A 20,130-nucleotide genomic window follows, 5' to 3' on the forward strand; every position below is an offset into this window, starting at 1 on the left:
TAGGAAGTGCAAAAACAAAAGAGAGAGCAAATACTTCAAAATAACTAGTGAGCTTATAAAAAAGTAGATAAAAAAATGGATCATATGAATGTAGCTATTGAGAAAAGTGAAAGTATAACTAGCTTCAACCTACACTAGAATTAAGAAGTTAAATAATTTCTTTGGAATACAGAAATATAAACATTATTCAATATTGAGACGGAATGACCAAACATAATTCTACCAAAGTCTTAACTCATCAAATACCACAGCCCAGTCATGATTGGATAAGTTTAGCAGTGTGTTTCGTTTGGTTGGTTGACTAAAACAAAGCAGCAACGTCGAACAGATCCTATATACTGTATTTCCTAATAAATTTTCTTACGGGTACAGGAACAATAGTCAAATGGGTATATTATACACTGTAATACTATATTATATTTTGTGAGAAAATACTGGGTGGGGACCTTCTCACCAATATCACTAGGTAACTCCCCCCTCCCATCTTTCTGTGCCATATTCGAACCAGTGAAAAGGTGTTGCAAACGAGTTTTTATCACTAGTCAAATGGTTCAGCCTAAAGGAGATCCGTACTGAATGTTCCAATTGTAATATCAGTAATTTATGAGAGCCACGATTTATATTGGGAACGGAATTAGATAGTGTGGCATTAGCTTTATTGTTACAAAATAAGTATGCCTGTACTTATAATATATAGCAGATTGCGCCACGTTTGTCTAGAAGACTAACGTGTCAGTCTGTCAGACAGTGAAAGGTTTAGACTGTTTGAGAGATCGAGCGTAACAGAGCGGACTGAGATGTCTGATTCCTCTGCATTTCCAACTACCGAGATATTTGGCGGGATATTTTGAAATGTGTAAACAAAAAATGGCATGGCACGTTAGATAATTATTTTAAACTCTTGTTGGTAGGTTCATAAGCGTAGATGACGAACACTTGTGTGATGTAGCAAATACGAGAGATAATTTTGAATACAATGTGGAAATGGATGGGAATGAAATACAAGCAATAATTTTGAATTTATCATGAAAATGGGTGGGGAAGAAATGGCTACCTCCCTGGTATAGGGGGAAAAACGCTTGGTATATGGATGGAAGATGAAAATACTGGTATGGACTTGAATATAAAGTACGTCAGATGTTATTAAGACTTTAGCAGTTGCTATATACTTGTTGAAATAAATATCACTAACTTGAAAAATTAAATGAGTCTAAGGAAACACCAACAACTGTTAATATGCTGCAGTAGCTTAAATGAAGGTTGCAGAACCTGACACTATTGTAATATATGATATGATAAACTGTAGAACATGAAGGGAATTTTTAGGTAAACGTATCTTCCTGTACTCAGAATTAAGCAGCCATTAATGTACTCATTGACTTAGATTTCAATTTTATTTTTCAGTATACAATAATTTTACAAGCCAATAACCAATACAAATGAATTGAACAACATATGTAAATAACATAGACTGAGTCACATGTAAGAATATAATGATATACTATGGATAACTCAAAAAAGTCCATTAAGGGATTTATTTCCATTGAGGTCCTTGTTTGCAGTTCGTCTCTACTGAATTTGAAACAAGGAAACAGCAAAGGAGTACTACAAAAAAGCATCATAGACCCAAAAATGTTTAAAATTTTCACTGAAGAACTGCCAAATACTCAATAAGAGTAATGTGGATGATACCCAATTTCATTTTCCGGTTACTGATGTCTGTGCCTCACATGAAAAAATATAACGTATAGTCACAGTGACTGATATAATGCATTGAATGACTAATAACAAACTTAAATGAAAAGGAGGCTGTGCAGTATTTAGGTCAACAGAAAACTTAAACTCGGCCAGTTTGAAAGAAAACTATGTAGGACTGAAGTGACTGATAACTTAAGTAAAAAAAACTTGAGTATAGTGACTGACACTTTAGGTATAAAGAAACATACATTGAATACAGTACAATTCTGTAACTATCATAAAATATACACATTGATACGAAAAATCTCTGAATATCGACGCGTATCAACAACACTGGCCCACCGCCGCCCAGTAGACGCTCGCAAACACAGCCACAGGCCACGAAGAGAAAGTCGTCAAGTTTTAAGGAATTGGCAACTGTCTGACTGGCAAATATGATGTCAGTCCTCGCCGCCCCAAGTGATTTCACCGTAGACTCCTTCAAGATGCTGTTCGACGAGGTCTCAACTCCATTGCGGAGATTAGAGGATATACTTGCTATTATTGGATTACTCTACGCTGGCAAGCTAACACTGTCAGCACTGTACAGTATAGTAACAGGAATTAGAGCTCACCTGTGGTCAAGATTATGGAATAAGAAACTTGTTGAGAAATATGGAACTTGGGCAGGTATAGTTACTGAACTCAGGTATTTGTTTGAAGTATTTTTATTTTGTATGGTGTGACCATCAGTAACTGGTAGGCAGTAATTTGTTTTTAAGATTTAGTCAGTTTGCTTGTGAGAGCTAATTTCACGAAGTAAATAAGTGCATAAATGCACCTGGAATTGTTCCAGGTTTGATGAATGGGGAAGAAACTGGACTCTGGAGTAGCCTGCAGGGATCTCTTGATGGTTGTTTTACCGGTAGATGATTGCATATTTAAGACCAGGAATGGTTGATATTTTCTAATATATGCACAAAATCGTAGTAGCCCCACTAACAAACATAATTTCCATCTCAACCCCTCTGGTGTCAAGTGTAGCACAATATATTCTTGTGAGATGAAGATTTGTAGAGAAGACTCCCCAGTCCCCCTATGATTTTGTCCAAATATTAGTAAAAATACAAAGATTTGGAAAAAGAATGATCTGTATCATCCAGGATATTTACTGGAATCTTTGGTATTTTACATTTAATGATTTATCAAGATTAATGATGTGAATGAATTGATGATTAATCGATCTTGATGAAATGTAAAACTATTTGGTAAATATTCAGACATCACCTCCTTAGAAAAATCCTTTCTGAGAGAAGCAAGAACTGCTATAGTGTGCTTGTGTTTAGAGCACCATCTGGACTAAATATCAGCACAGAATAGACCTGGCCACATAATCAAGCTGCCATAGAAACAACTATCATACATAGGACACTGGGCACCATATCCTGTATTGCCTTACACTAGTTGTTCCCAGACATCAACACAATATTGGATAAAATTCCAGAAGTGCGCAAGCTTGGGTATTTAACATGGAACTTGCGGAGTATAATAGTTCCTAACCTAACAATTCCATAGAAAGAATAGGTCTTTCAAATGCAAAACAAGAAAAAAAATGAAAATTGCATTTGCGTGTTACTGGAGCAGAACCCAACATTTCTTCCTTGAGTGACCTATGGGCCTGTCCAACGGGCATCACTAGTTACCTAGGAACTGAGGGTCAAGAGATTGGTTGATTGATCAAAATTAATGGACATTAATTGCATTTGTGTAAATGTGATATTATTACTAATATTTAGGAATAGATACTAGTAGGTAAAATTTAAGATATAGGGTTTTGGATGGTGTTCAGGTTCACCATTCTCCTCTTTTTGCTCTTAAGAGATTAATTTTTTCTTTTAAAATTTTCTATAACAAATAGGAACAATGGTAGCATTGCTGAAGCTCTAAAGAAATAAAATTGATATGCTATGACCTAACCTAACCAGATTTAACCTAATCTAAAATATCGGACATACCTTTTTGTTGATGATGGTGAGTTCTCCCGTGCTCTGTGTCTGTTTAAGGGATCATGTTGGATGGGCATGTCAACAAAATTTGGCACACATATAGTGTACAAAATTTATACATCTAAAAATTAACTAATGGTATTATTATTTATTTCCAATACTTTCTCATTGAGCACAATTTCTTGAGAATAAATCCATCTCTTAATGGAAAAAAAGAAAGTGAAACTGATTACTGTCCAAAAATAAACTGTGAGTGATGTAATTTGATTAATTTAGAAATGCAGTATTGCTGTTATTAGTTTTGGACAATTAATTGAAAAATATTTTCCTGGAAAAAAACAACAACTTCAAAGTAAAACATGTAAAATGTGAAACTGATTACCATCCAAATATGTATAGATATAATACCAACACAGAATAGGAACATTCTCCCAGATGAAACCATTACAATAGACACTGAATACCTCATTTTGCAACACTCCGCCATAGCTATACCCAGACAGTACAGTTCCTTGAGTGACTAAGGGCCAGTTTGTTAACCTTTGCCTTGGATCTCGTGCCACAGAGACCTAGGGTATTTACATACATACATATACCAAGGCTTTTTCCCCCCTTACAAGGGGGGTAGCCAAAAAGAAAAAAGGCATAAAATCACTCCCACCCATCCCCTCCCTGAATACACTCCACACCCCTCCACCCTCCCTCCCATCTTAGCACCTCCTGAATGACGGGTCATCCCTGCACCTTGTCCACTGCCCTGGGTCAGAAGCAGTGTCGCAAGACACAGCACATCCACAGCAAGGCCGTTTCATTAAATCGGCGACCCCCCCTCTCCGTCCCACCATTGCATAAAATGAGAGGACGGGGAGAAATCCCTTCGGGCTGCGTCAAATTTTGCTCACACATACTACCTCACCCCCCATCCACCTGCCCATTCCACCTCATGCTATCACAACATCATCCATATACAACCATTCTCCATTCACCCATCTTCTGTCCTCTCCCGTCCTTCCTCAACAGACATTCCCCTCTTCCCCAAAGCCCCCTTCACCCCATCCATCCACCCCATCCTAGGATGCCCCCTCATTTTCACTCCCTCCACATCTGCCTTCCACACCTCTTTTACTAGTCTTTCTTCACTCATTCTTTCCATGTGTCCAAACCATCCTAGGGTATTTACCTAGTTGTATTTTGTGGGAAGGGGAGCTATGCTCGTGGTGTCCCGCCATTGTATCTCGCAGTGTCTAGTTTGCTTTTAAACTCATGAATGGTTTTTGTGCATACTATTTCATTATCCAGTTTGTTCCAAGTGTCCAAAACTCTATGTGGAAAACTGTTTTTCTTCAGTTCTCTTCTATAGCTATGTTGTTTTATTTTCTTTCCATGTCCTCTTGTGTTTCTCTTGTCCCAGTTAAGTAAGTCCTCTCTATCAAGTATCTCTGTGCCTTTCATGATTCTGTAGATGGTCAATAGGTCACCTCTCTCTCTTCTTTGCTCCAATGTCGGTAACTCCAGTTTAGCCAATCTCTCCTCGTATGATAGGTTTGCAAGTGCAGGTGCCATTTTTGTAGCTGCTCTTTGGATTATTTCTATTTTCTTTATATTCTTTTGGTACTGGGGGACCACAATGTCGCTGCATACTCTAGTCTAGGCCTCATCAATGTAACCAAGGTAGTGGGTAATAGATTGCAAGAGATATTATATGTAGGTCAACAGATTGATTGATATTCATGGTCGAAAACAGAGAGTTGTTTTAAATGGAAAAACTTCTGGATGGAAAAGTGTTGCAAGTGGAGTTCCTCAGGGTTCCGTTCTTGGGCCACTTCTATTCATAGTATATATAAATTATATAGACCATGGACTAAAATCTACTGTTTCCAAATTTGCTGATGATACAAAACTGTGCGGAGTGGCAAATGATCACTCAAACCAATTAGATATTCAAGAAGATTTAGATCAATTACAGCAATGGTCTGAAAAGTGGCTAATGAAATTTAACACAAGTAAATGCAAGGTAATGCACATAGGTAAAAATAACAGTAAGTACGATTACAAGTTATTTGGTAATTCGTTAACAAAAGTGGATAGTGAAAAAGATCTCGGCGTAATTATCAGTAACGACCTCAAATCATCCAAGCAGTGTATTTCAGCCTCTGAGAAAGCAAATAAGATTCTGGGACTGATTGTGCGATCTTTTGATTTCAAAAGTCCATCACTCATTAACAAGCTATATAAATCGTTAGTTTGTCCACATTTGGAATATGCTGTTTCTGTATGGTCACCGAATCTCATTAAAGACATTGACAGTCTGGAAAAAGTACAATGGCGAGCCACAAAACTGATTCCAAATATTAAAAATAAATCATACAAAAATCGACTAAAACACATGAATCTGTTTTCCCTAAAAAAGCGTAGACTCAGAGGTGACTTGATACAGGTCTTTAAGATTTTAAAGGGAATTGACAACATCAAAAGTGACCAAATTTTCACATTGAATGAGAATCAGACAAGAAACAATGGTCTTAAACTGTCCGGAAATAGATTCAATTTGGAAGTAAGTAGAAACAACTTTGCCAACCATGTAGTAAATGAATGGAATAAACTTCCTGCACAGGTAGTGCAATGTAGTTCAGTTCGAAGCTTTAAGAATCAGTTAGATAAATACCTAAGTAAGATGCTGTAATGATTATAATTTATCTTATATTATTTGCTTTTGTTTTCTTATCATTTGTCTCTGATTTTCATTTATTATTAGTTATATGTCAATTTATTATTATTTACTATTTACCTGGTAGTATATGTGAGTAAATTTTGACGCAGCCCGAAGGGATTTCTCCCCGCCCTCGCCTTATATGCAAAGGGGGACGGAGAGGGTGGGTCGCCGATTAAATGAGCGGCCTTGCTGTGGATGTACTGTGTCTTGCGACACTGCTTCTGACCCAGGGCGGTGGGCAGGGTGCAGGGATGACCCGTCATCCAGGAGGTGCTCAGATGAGAGGGAGGGTGGGAGGGATGTGGAGTGTATTTAGGGATGAAATGGGTGGGAGTGTTTTTATGCCTTTCCCTTTTTGGCTACCTCCCTTGGAAGGGGGAAAAAGCCTTGGTATATGTATGTATGTATTTACCTGTTTGTTTATTATTTAACTATACCTATGCATTTATTTATGTATTTTATTTGTTATTTACATTATTATAGTTTTTATTTATTGTTTTATTATTAATATGATTTTTTTTTTCGCATCCGACCTAGATATGGATCAAAAGGTCTCCTGTCGGCATGCTCCACCTTTGTAATCCTTTGTAATATTATAAGAGTAAACATCGTACCCTATTTCTGTACAAGGGAATGAGGAAGGAGGGTCTCTGTGTAAATGAAGTGGCTGGCCTTGCTTTGGATGTGCTGTGTATTGCTGCACCGGTACCTGGGTATTGTGCGGTAGATAGGGATGACCCTTCATCCATAAGGAGCTGAGACAAAAGGGAAACAGATGAGTGACAGATGGGAGTGGGTGCATGCCTTGACTGACTATCTCTCTTATAAGGGGAAAGAAACATTTGGTATATAGATAGATGTAAATCAGATGTGGGATATCTGTCGAAGGGTGGAGTGGCTGATTAGATTGCTCAGTGTGTCATAGTGAAGGGAGTGTCCTGGTGGATTGGAGGAGTGCATTTTTAGTCCTAAGAGAAAAGTAGACAAGTATGACTAGCAGTTTTAGAGGGATTAGTTGCATGAATTTGGTGTAAGGTGGATGGCCATATGTTGATTGAAAAGGTTAGGAGAGTAAAGAGGGATTGAAGAAGAGCAATGTGGGATTAGGAGAGTAAAAGGGTGGATAGATTAAGTTTTTGTGGTAAGACAAGCATGTGTAAAATATTTAACCACTTCAGTATGAGTCAAATTCTCATGTCCAGCATCGGTTGCCATGTTTACAATGCATCACAAAGAAAATGTGATCAAACCAATTCACAGAGTCTGGGGTTAACTCATGTACATCTACAAAAGATATATCAAAATGCTGATGCTGGCATCCTCATGTACCCACTTGCACCTCATGACACCTGTGTAGGTGTCATCATATCAAAGAGGTTAAAAAGAAATTAATAGTAATTTTCCATGAATGTATGTATGACCACCAACCATCAATGTGCAGCAGTCTTTAGCTGCCTTGAACCTTGGTACCTGCCTCTCCTCCTTTTGAAAGAAAGATTCTGGCAGACATCTTAATTTGGCATTAACCTGTCTCATCATGATGATGCATCTATTCAGGCCTATATCCCTTCTCATTGATGATCTCAAGGGTGTCGGGGAATGTTGGTGTCATGTTATGGTTGGCTAACCTGGATAACCTTGAGGTTTTAGATGAATCAGCATCTCCTGGACAACCTGGATAGCCTTGAGGTTTTACATGAATCAGCATCTCCTGAACCTGTGAAACTGGCTTGTACTAGCTTGGAAGTCTTGAGGGAAGATTGTGAGGAAAATTGTCAATGTTTGATAACATAAAAGGTAATCCTCAGAGAACAGGGGTTACCTGAATTGACATTGTTCAAACATAATACAATATGGTTTAACATCACACACTCCTCCCCTATCAGGAGGCTAGGACAGTGCCCCTCACAGAGGGTTCAGACATAATTGACTAAAATGGAAACAGTTCATCATAGATATGTCACAACTAAAAGGGTTTAACAACTAAGATGTGACCAGTCCACGTAACACTTGAGTGAGATTTTTTCTTCCTTACTCTGCATAAGTTCTTCAGGCACTTATCAGTATACACTGTTTGCTGACAGTTGCTGTAGTAATAGTAGCCTCTTCCTTCTGAATAGCTGTAATGAGGTTCCAGGTAGTTAGATGCTGGTGTGCAACAAGGTGGTAAAATTTGTTTGTCTTAAAACTTTTTATTTATTTATTTATTTATTTTTTACAATTTTTGGGGACTTTTCTACTTGAGTGGTTCTCCAGTTGAGTTCCTGGAAGTCACTGTACTCACAGCAACCTCTTCCTTCCAAATAATTGTAATGAAATTTCAGGTAGATGGATGCTGATGTTCAACTAGGTGGTAAATTTGTTCTTCCAGCTTTCACACTAGTTCATTTTTGGGAAAGTCGTTCAAAGTGGCTTTTTGGTAGAAATGGGTTTGGTCAGAGTTTTCTAGCAGTGGAGCTGCCTCATCAATACACCCAGCATTGAGTAGTTGTATTTCTGCTGGGATATTTATTGGTAGGAATGCAAAGGGATTGATCTTTCAACATATATATTTTTTTCTGTTAGTATTATGTTTCTATCCATGGAAATGATATATGGAAAAGGTGGAGTCATTGAGGTGGTAAATAAAAGATTTAAGGAGGGTAGTAGAATGGCAAATAGGTATTTGTGAATGGATGCAAAGAGGAGACTATATGAAGGGGTGGTTGTACTGATGGCATTGTTTGGATAAGAAAGGCAAGGAGGAAAAAATTAAATATGTTCGAGATGAAATGTCTGAGAAGTATGATAGGATTTACAAAATTGGATAATGTGAGAAATGAGGAGAGTTGGGGTGGAAAAGGGGCTTGCATATAGGGTTGATGAAAGAGTATTGGGATAGTTTAGACACATAGAAAGAATGAGTGACAAAAGATTAATAAATGAGGTGCAGAAAGCAGAGGTAGAGAGAGTGAACTTGAGGGGACGACCGAAGATGAGATGGATGGATGGGGTGAAAGGGGCATTGAGCAAAAGGGGAATGTCTGTTGAGCAAGGAAGGGAGAAGGCAGGATATAGGGGTGAGTGGAGAATGGTTGTGTATAGATGATACTGCAAGAAAGGGAAGGTGTGGGGGATGGAGTGGTTACGTGTGAGTGATATTTTGATGCAGCCGGAAGGTATTTCTCCCCATTTTCTATTTTTTCTGCATGAGGGTACAGAGAGTTGGGGGGTCACAGATTGAATGAAGCAGCCTTGCTGTGGATGTACTATGTCTTGCTGCATTGTTTCTGACCAAGGGCAGTGGGCAGGATATAGGGATGACTTGTCATCCATGAGGAGCTAAGATAAGAGGGAGGAAAAGGTGGTGGATGGGAGTGGGTATTTGCCTTTTGACTTGGCTACCTTCCCTGTAAGGGGGAAATAGCCCTTGGTACAGTATATTGGTGTATAGATAGTAGAATGAAGGAATAGTAGAAGTTAAAAGTGATTGGCATTGTCTCTGCAAAATTAATAAAAGTCATCACTGTCTTTGCAGTAATGATTTAAGCCTGGATTACTGCTTAATCAAAGTCAACATTTACAGTATAATTGTTTGGTCAGGATAAAACTTAATTTGTGGCAATGATCCATGACTGCTTGTAGCAGGATTTCATATGCATCTTTTGTTTTAGGCTGTAGATAAGGAAAAACAAAGAAATTGCAGCATTACCAATTGGTATACATGCCAATGGAGTCATTGTATAGTTAATATCCATCAGCCAAGTACCAGTTAAAGCAAGTACAGTGGAACCTCGCTATTTGTACACAATCCATTCCAGGAGGCTGTTCAAATGGCGATTTGTACGAATGGCGAATCATTTGCCGTTCTCACTGCTTTCCTTTTAGGCTTGGTTGAATCATTAATCTTTTTTGGGCCCATGGCTGCACTATTTTTAATAAAGATAACAAAAAATAGCAATAAAGTAGCACAGTTTCACAAAGCTTGTGTGGATGATGCGTAGTTTACGGAAACTAGCACAAGACTAAGCTGAAGCGATCGCAATGCGCGACCAGTAACAAGGTAACGCTGTCTGAATAGCGGGGCAAGTACAAATGACGAGTTGAATTTTACCTTGAACAAGTTGTACGAACAGAGAGGCGGATGAATGGCGGGGTTCCACTGTAATCCCAAGGATTCATCAGAACCAAAGTTATTTATGTAAGATATATACTCGTAGTATCTGGGCCATTGCCAAAGAACAAGAATGACCTTGGTTTAGGCCCTGTGGTTACAGGGCATTATCTTTATGATGCTAACATAAGTGTAAAGCCTTTGCGTCAGCTTATAGATCATATAGATAGGCTATTGCTATAAATCTTGTTGGGTTTATCCTCTGTTATCACTGTTTTATTTCTTATGTTGTTGATGTATTTGGCAGCTGAGATAGCAGCATAATCAGGTGTGGATCTACATAATTGCCAAATTGTATTTACTTAGTTGAAGTATATAGGAAAGGAACAGTGTTCAAGAGATCCTGACTATTTATCTCTGGTTGTCATACCTAGATTAAAATTCACCTATATGTATGGTTTCAACCTGGGATATATCACCCTATTTGATGATTACCATACCCATATTTAAATTCATGTATAATTCTAGCTTAGGCTATATCACCTAGTCTATTCCAAGATACACTTGAGGAACCTCTTCTAGTTCTCATAATATAGAGAGCAGTCCAGTGTCTCTTTGTGGAGAGATTTAATGGAGTGGTTAATATTGTTGTTGGCTGTTATGGGGCTGTTGGTTTTCAGGCAAAGAAGCTGTAGGTAGCAATTGTTGATTGATGCAACAAGCTTGCTTCATTTTTAGTAATTACTAATTTTTCTCAACAGTTGTTACAGGTAGCACTGATGGTATTGGCAAGGCTTATGCACATGAACTAGCCAAGAATGGAATGAATATCGTCCTTATCTCTCGAACACAGGAGAAGCTTGAAAAGGTTGCTAAAGAAATTGGTAGGTTAGCAAATCAGAGTTCAAGTAGTGTGTCCTGTTACTGTATTTTTTCTTCATATGTACTTGTCATGATTCACAAAAATATTTAACATTTCCTTAATATTCATTGATGGAATGAAGTATAGTGGTTATATTTTTTTTAAATCTGATTATGATTTATTGTGAGGTTTTTGAGCATAATAATAGCCATAGCTTTTGAAACTTTGCTGCTAACTAAAATTGTAGACTTATTAGCTTGAACAAAATATTTATGAACTGAAAAATGAAAAAAGAAAAGCTTAATGTATAACTTATTTCAGATTATTATTAGAGACCTGATTTGTCATGTAGAGTGTTCTGCCTATTGAGAAAGGTTTTGTTATTTTGTATAATGAAAGCAAACATTGAATTTCAGAGGAACAGCATAAAGTTGCAACCGCTATTGTTCGGGCAGACTTCAGCGAAGGACGACCAATTTATGATAATATTGCAAAGTCTTTGGAAGATAAAGAAATTGGCATTTTAGGTAAGTGATGTGGATGTAAAACATAAAGTTATTGATGATAATTGGCTAAGGGTTGGTTTATCTAATTTGTATCCATACGAATGACTTACCAATTGTTAATTTTTTAACAAACAAAGTTTTGCTAAGCAAGTTTGGTGAGGGACAATTCATGATTTATTTTTCTATTGTATCTAGTATTGTGAACACAAAATTGTGTAATATGACACCATATGTCAAACTAAAGAACTGCCAGAGGTGACTGGTTTCCTGTGTGGAAGTTTTTGACGAATAAATTGCTTTTGTGTTTATCATGTATTTTCCTTTAATTAATTTGCTGATGTGTATTGAAAGTTTTATTGTTGGCTTGAATTTTTTTTAACCATTCATTTTATTTTTTCATTATTATTATTTTTTTAATCTTTTTAAGCATGTACAGTATCTCACAAAAAAGTGTACTTTTTTAATTTGAAAGATGAGAAACTCCCATGGACAATTAGCTGAGAGGGCTGATTTTAGATCTTGGACACTTCAACATCTATTTTTTTTTCTTTTTCTTGTTTCCATACAGTGCTCGACAAAAGCACTGCCCGCCCAGGGTGAGGTGGACAGTACTTTTGTTGAGTTTGGAAAGACCCATATGAGTGGTATGGTTTTGCACCAAAAATTCTGTCTGTCTACAGCAAGTGGGAGAAGGGATGGAGTTTATCAAGGAACCAAGAATTAATCACATTAGTTATTGTCTTGTCGGTGAGGAGGGAGGTTGTATGCTGTGACCCCTCCATCCAGGACCTCTTGAACCTGACCACATCTTCTGAGCCACTCTGTTACCAATATGAGCAATGATAAGGATCTGAATGCAGAAACCACAGCCCAAATAGTTGACCTCAAGAAATCTGGCTGGCAAACATAGGAAATGGCCTCTGTTTAACCCCCTCGATACGATGATGCCTACGTAGGCGTCATGAGGAGCAAGTGGGTACGCGAGGATGCCGATGTCGGCGTCTTGATTATATTTATTGTAGTTGTACCTGCATGACCCCCATACTCTGTAAACTGGCTTCATCATATTTTCTATGGTTATCAAAATTCACGGGTGAAAGAGAGAATGAGCAATACAGTGGTGACTTTATTTTTTATAATGCGAGTATTATGACACAACATCGCACGTCTGGCAGCTAATGCTGCCCGTGAGATTTTGGCCCGGAGTGAAGGGGTTAAAGGTCAGAAGAGGCTTTTTCACCAGTCAGTGGCTCGTGTACCCCAAGTTGGCAATACAATGGATGATGGTCCTCTTCAAACAGTTCTGGGTTCTTTTCTTTCACATTTTAATGCTTGTATATAAACTGTTGGGGGAGAGCATTTTATAAGCTATTGCTTCCACTCTCTCCTTTTCAACAAATCAATATTTAAATATATGTATGTATATACATCTTCAACATGAAAATGTAATGTGTGATTTTTTGTTGACTAAACTGTTAAATTGAAAATTGAAATTGTCTGGCTGTCACATGTGGATTAGACTCTAGTTCATGTTTTACAATAGTTTTAGCCTGATCCCCAGTCTTTTTAGGCCTCCCAGACCTCTTAGCAACAGCCAGACTCATGTCTGGCTGTCTCCCTCACAGGTAAATCTGGCAACCCAGTGGAAGATGGTACAGTGCACAAGCCAACTTGTTTGGTAATTTCCTTCGTTTGCCAGCCAGATTTCTTGAGGGGAACTATTTACACTTAGATCCTTAGTAGTGCTCATATTGGTAACACAGGGCAGCTCAGAAAATGTCATGGTCGGGATTGAGAGGGCACCCTGGATGGAGGGGTCGTGGCATGTAACCTCCCTCGTCATGAACAAGACATTGACATGATTAATTCTTGGCTTGCTGATAGGCTTCCCTTCCCAGCTCACTGTAGGAGAACAGACTTTTTGGCACGAAATCATGCCACTTGTATGGGTCTTTTCAGATTCGACAAAAGTACTGTCCACCTCATCCTGGGCGGACAGTACTTTTGTCGAGCACTGTAGGTTGTTTACAGCTGATTGGGAATTGACAGTAGATACCTGCATGAGGTGGTCCTATTAGAAGGACATCAGAGTCTTCTTCCTGTCATCAATTTTAAAACCCGTCAACTTCTTCACTTCTGTTTGGAGGGGCTGACATTTGGATTTGGTCTAGGCCCAGTATCTCTATAAATTTTCTCTTTATTTCCTCCACCACAAGGAGAACTGACAGCCAATGACTGCTCCCTGCCTACTGTTGCTTTTAATTGGTTTATACAAACAGATCCACACTAATATAATGCAGAAATCAGTCTGTATGCAATGATGATAATATTTATTGCCTCGAGTTTGATTAAATGGGAAACCTGCAACCCCACAATGGCCAGTAATAGTCCTCAGGTCCTCCCAAGATCTCTTTGGGAAGAAACTTTGCAGTTCTGTCTATGTTGCATTGATGTTGGATTGTTGCAGTTTCACCAGCGGAAAGTGGTTGAAGGGAAGCTGCTACTGGTTGTCAGCTCTTCATGTGTCAACATGTGCAAGATGATGATGATGATGATATGGTTTAACGTAAAAAAAGAAAAAAAAAACCTTCAGAAGGCTAGGACGGTGCCCCTTACAGAGGGCTTTGTAGCATATGCAAGAAATGCAGTTAAAATTGAGAGGAAGGGAGGGAGAAGTTGAGAGGGAGGGAAGGAGGTAGAGAGATTTTGGTTCTACTCTGGAGATGGTGTGCAAGTTCCTCGAGGCTTCACTTTGTGATGGAGGTGTGAGCGTTGATGGGTTTTGAAAATGGCCAGTTGTGTTCTTCATTTTGTAGGACTGCCACATGAAGGTACCTTTCATTAGTCCGTATGTAATAATAATTACTTCTAAACACTATTATCAAACAGCTTCTGTGACACTGCTTCTGACCCAGGGCAGTGGACAGGATGCAGGGATGACCCGTCATCCAGGAGGTGCCAAGATAGGAGGGAGGGAGGAGGGTGGAGGGGAGTGGAATATATGGGAAATGAAATGGGTGGGAGTGATTTCTATGCCTTTTTCTTTTTGGCTACCCCTCGTGTAAGGGGGAAAAAGCCTTTGGTATATGTATGTAAGTAGGTTATACATAAATTAGAATTTTACAAAGCTTAGAGACAGAATTACTGAACTTAACACATTCTTATAAATGTTTAGTTTGTAATAACAAGAGTGTGTGGAGGGAGTGAACATGAAGGGATGTCCTAGGATGAGGTGGATGGATGGGGTGAAGGGGGCTTTAGGGAGGAGGGAAATGTCAGTTGAGGAAGGATGGGAGAGGACAGAAGACAGGGGTGAATGGAGAATGGTTGTATATGGATGATGTTGTGATGCATGAGGTGGAGTGGGCATGGGGATGGGGGGTGAGGTAGTATGTGTGAACAAAATTTGACGCAGCCTGAAGGGATTACTCCCCGTCTTTTCCTTTTATACAGAGTGGGGGGGGGGGTCGCTGATTTAATGAAGCGTCCTTGCTGTGGATGTGCTGTGTCCTGCGATACTGCTTCTGACCCAGGGCAATGGACAAGGTGCAGGGATGACCCGTCATCTAGGAGGTGCTAAGATAAGAGGGAGGGTGGAGTGTATTCAGGGATGGAATGGGTGGGAATGATTTTATGCCTTTTCCTTTTTGGCTACCTCCCTTGTAAGGGGGAAAAAGCCTTGGTATATGTATGTATGCATGTATGTATATTTTTTGGCTACCTTCCTTGTAAGGGGGAAAAGCCTTTGGTATATGTATGTATGTATATAATAACAAGAATATTTAGATGAGGGCACACCTTATCAGTTGTCTTGATACAATATTCTATACATAGAAGTTTGTATTGAGACAACTGATAAAGTGTACCTTTATCAAAATACTCATTATTAGAGCATTTAATACAAATATTGGAATTGGGAGTGGTTTTTATGGTTTTGTATTTTGGCTACCTCCCTTATAAGGGGGGGGAAAGCCTTTAGCGTATGTATGTATGTATTCAATACAAGTTTAGAAAGTGTATAATCCGCTCCTTTCTTTTTTTCATTAGTGAACAATGTAGGCGTAATGCTCTCTCAGCCGATGCCTTATACTGAAGTTTCGGATCATGACAACTGGAGTCACATAAATGTGAACATGGGATCGGTGACATCTATGGCGCGGATTGTGCTGCCATCTATGGTACAGCGGGGCAAAGGGGCAATTATCAATGTGGCTTCCATTGCCTCCACAGGACCTATACCCTACATGGGCATCTATGCAGCATCTAAGGTAAATAAAGTGGTATTTGGGTTTGGGTTTGTTATTGATATACTTTTAACATCATCTCTTCTAATTCATGAGTCCAACTTGTGGTCCAGGATCGTGGTAAATCACAGGGTCTCTTCTCCCACAAATATAGTTATCCCTTAACATACATGGGGGCTAGGTAAGAGAGATACCCATGTATTTTGGTAAGAGCCCCATGTATTTTGAAAATCTGTGAATTTTTTCTAACTTCCTGAAAATGCTCCTGGCTTCCATTTCCTTATCTGAATAAGGAAAAACTTTAAAAACTTTTTTATATCAAAATGCAAGAGAAACAAGAACAGGGAATAGTAAACAGTATAGTACAGTACACTACTGAGCTAGATGGCCTCATACTCCACTTTTTCCTGCATTCAACTCACCTCTGCATAGTCACCACTCCCGACAGAAAGAAGGAAAAAAAAAAGTATATGTAATTGCATCTTGTTCTTTCTAGGTACAGATAACTTGGGTTATATAAGGGTTGGATAGAGTGAGAAGTGAGGAGGTGAGGAGGAGAGCAGGGGTGAACAGGGAACTGGCAGGTAGGGCTGATGAAAGATTATTGGGATGGTTTGGACACTTTGAAAGAATGAATGAAGAAAGATTAGCAAAAGAGGTGTGGAAAGCAGAGGTGGATGGGGTGAACTTAATGGGGTGACCGAAGATAGATGGATTGATGGATGGGGCAAAAGGAGTTTTGAGCCTGAGGGGAATGTCTGTTGAGCAAGGAAGGGAGAAGGCAGGTATTGGGATAAGTGGAGAATGGTTGTGTATGAAGGATGTTTTGATGCAGCCTGAAGAGATTTATCTGTTTTTTCTATTTTTTGCATGAGGGGACACAAGAGGGAGGGGAGTGGCTTTTATGCCTTTATTTTTTGGCTACCTCCTTTGTAAGGGGGAAAAAGCCTTTGGTGTATGTATGTACACTTGATGTGATCTTAAACACAGCTGACACATCAAAATAATGCACATATTAGTTGTCTGTTCTTTTTGGTTTTCTAAATATGCAATTGGGTTCCTCTCCCAAGCTTAGCCACTTTGTGCTGTTAGTATTGGTTGTTTTGGATAGGGTGTGTTTGGGAGAGGGCTATAGTAAGGTTAACCTACACTTTTATCATTACATTCATCCATCAACGGGATGCACGTGTGTTTACTTTGTTAGAAATATGTGTGGATTTATATGAACCTTGTCATAAAGTGGGCCAGGAGGTCCCAAGATAAGAGGGTGGAGGGGAGTGGAGTATGATAGGGATGGAATGGGTGTGAGTGGTTTTTATGCCTTTGTTTTTTGGCTACCTCCCTTTATATAAGGGGGAAAAAAGCCTTTGGTACATGTATGTATGTATGTTATAAAGTCCACTGACAGTGAACTTCCAGAACTCATAGTTTTGTGAGGAATACAGAAATACAGTGCAGTACATTTCCTAAGTGACATAAAAGATAATGTGTGATTTTTTAATCCAATATGTTATGCATAACAATATATTGTAATTATATTATTAATGGATTTACAGGGCAAATGCACCTTGGTGTTATCTTGATTTTTGTTCATTATTATATCAGCCTTTGAACTCTCAAGTGATGGAGGTGTGGTCTTGGATCACGTGTTGGACTCATGATTGACAGGTTTTACCCTCTTGGAAGAGAGCTCAGAGCTTGTATATGACCGATCTATGGGTAATGCTGTGACCTTACATGCGCACATGCCCCAATTCCCTGCCCACGAGAGTTGGAGTAACAACTTGCAGCGCAGCGATACTGAAATTATTTCAGCCCTGGGCAGGATTTGAACTCTGATAACTATAGCAGCGGTTGTGAATGCTACCACTGTGCCATCGGGTCATGTTTAAAGATATCTGTTCACTCAGGTGTGGGAGAAAGATGGTAGATGAAGGAACAAGTAGAATTAGGGAAATGGATAAATCTCAAAAGCATAGAAATCTCTGCCTTTGCTGAGATTTCTATGCAGGGATGACCCGTCATCTAGGAGGTGCTAAGATGGGAGGGAGGGTGGAGGGGTGTGGAGTGTTTTTCGGGTATGGAGTGGGTGGGAATGATTTTATGCCTTGTCCTTTTTGGCTACCTCCCTGGTAAGGGGGAAAAAGTCTTGGTATATGTATGTATGTATGTATAGAAATCATGGATTTGCTAGTGAATTCCTTTGGTTTATTTCTAGGCCTTCGTGCGCTACTTTTCTGTCGCACTGGAGGAAGAAATTCAAGGCAAAGGGATCACCATTCAAACTGTCATTCCTTCTTACGTCTCCACCAATATGACAAGTTTCAGCAGCTTTGTCCATCGACCAAGTAAGTTTGAAGAAAGATTGTATTGAACAGTATATGCATTATATTATGCAGTTGTTGTTGTTGTTGTTGTTCCCTAGACTGTCTGTCCGAGCAGTCCCGTCTCCCCAAGGAATGCCACAGCCGAAACTGGGTTTTCCCACAAATCCTTTATAGAGTGTATGTTGTGTTGTTTGCGTGCATGATTGTGTATAATGCATCTTACGCTAAATATTATGCAGTTCTTGAGAATGGTTAGCCAAGCCATTTATAGTAAACCCTTGATATAATGGATCTCGATATACCAGATGACGGATATAATGGACAAAAAATCTGACCGGACAAACCCTCGCTATAACGGATGAAAATCCATTATAGCAAGGGATCTTCGGTTATAATGGATTTTCATCCGTTATAGTGACGGAACCTTGGTTATAATGGGTCTTTGGATGTAACAAGAGACCCCTGTCCCCATATTGTCCGTTATGTCGAGGGTTTACTGTAATTTCTAATCCTACTAATTTCTAATACTGGACAAACTTTGGGATATAACGGATCTGTCCGGTATTTCCATCGGATATAATGGATCCTCTGTTATAATGGATCTTCGGATATAACAACAGGCCCCTGTCCCCCTATCATCCGTTATATCGAGGGTTTACTGTATCTGTATGTATTTGTATTTTTAACAGTTACATACATACATAAATAGAATGGTTAAACAAATTGTATAAACTCAACCCCCCTGCTGTTGCAGATAATTAGTGCCACTATCGGTGCCAGTTTGCTCCATGAAGAGCTAAGATGAAAGGGGAAGAAATGGGTGACAGATGGCACTGGGATGGGTCAGGGTGGGTGGGTGAATGCCTTGGGTGACTGTCCCTTATAAAAGGGGGGAATAAACCTTTGGTGTATAGACAGATAGCAATAACCACACTAGTACAATTATAAGAACCACACTATCACAACTATGTTTAGGTCAAAATCCAGCCATAACCACTTTGGTATGAGTTAACTTCTCCACGTATTATAAAATATAAAGTCACTGCTGTATTACTCATTCTCTTTTACTCTGAGTAATAATAAACACAGAAAACGTGATCAAACCAGGTCACAGAATCCGGGGATAACTCATGTACAAAAAAAATATATAATAAAAATGCCGACACCAGCATTCTCGAGTACCCACTTGTGCCTCATGATGCCTATGTAGGTGTCATTGTACCAAAGTGGTTAATGGTAGGGATGTGTTGGGAAGTAGAGATTCCAAATGTGGGAGAAAGTAGACATTCACCATGGTCTTGGATCACATGTTGGACTCATGATCGACAGTTATTAACCTCCCGGATGAGAGCTCAGAGCTTACATGACCGATCTGTATGTAATACTGTGACCTTATACGTATACACATCCCCAACTCCCCACCCACGATAGTTGGAGTAACAACCCGCAGTGCAGTGATATGGTTTAGATATGGTTTAACGTCACAAACTCCCCCCTATTGGGAGGCTAGGTCGGTGCCCCTTTACAGAGGGCTTTGTAGCTTGGAATTTAATGAACCATGTCCTTGGTTCAACTTTGCTGGTGGTGGGGTTCGAATCGCAATCTCCTCGACCATTGCCACAAGTAACGATGCCCTAACCCGCTAGGCCAGCGAGCTTCCATGTAGTGCAGTGATACTGAAATTATTTCAGTCATGGGCAGG

At 39.2% G+C, this 20,130-nt stretch overlaps 1 protein-coding gene across 1 annotated transcript in view; it reads left to right on the plus strand.

Annotated features, from left to right (window-relative positions):
• Positions 1-2,045: 2,045 nt before the first annotated feature.
• LOC143018890 (inactive hydroxysteroid dehydrogenase-like protein 1) overlaps positions 2,046-20,130 on the plus strand; it is a 32,078-nt gene continuing 13,993 nt past the window's right edge. Inside the window, exons 1-5 of the mRNA XM_076174456.1 lie at positions 2,046-2,367; positions 11,251-11,373; positions 11,768-11,878; positions 15,905-16,125; positions 18,320-18,449. Of these exons, the coding sequence (XP_076030571.1) occupies positions 2,133-2,367; positions 11,251-11,373; positions 11,768-11,878; positions 15,905-16,125; positions 18,320-18,449 (820 nt within the window). The 5' untranslated portion in view covers positions 2,046-2,132. The remainder of the gene's footprint in view (positions 2,368-11,250; positions 11,374-11,767; positions 11,879-15,904; positions 16,126-18,319; positions 18,450-20,130) is intronic.

Source organism: Oratosquilla oratoria, chromosome 36 (assembly GCF_046742065.1).
Source record: "Oratosquilla oratoria isolate Oo_2021 chromosome 36, ASM4674206v1, whole genome shotgun sequence".
In the NCBI taxonomy this organism is placed as follows: domain Eukaryota; kingdom Metazoa; phylum Arthropoda; class Malacostraca; order Stomatopoda; family Squillidae; genus Oratosquilla; species Oratosquilla oratoria.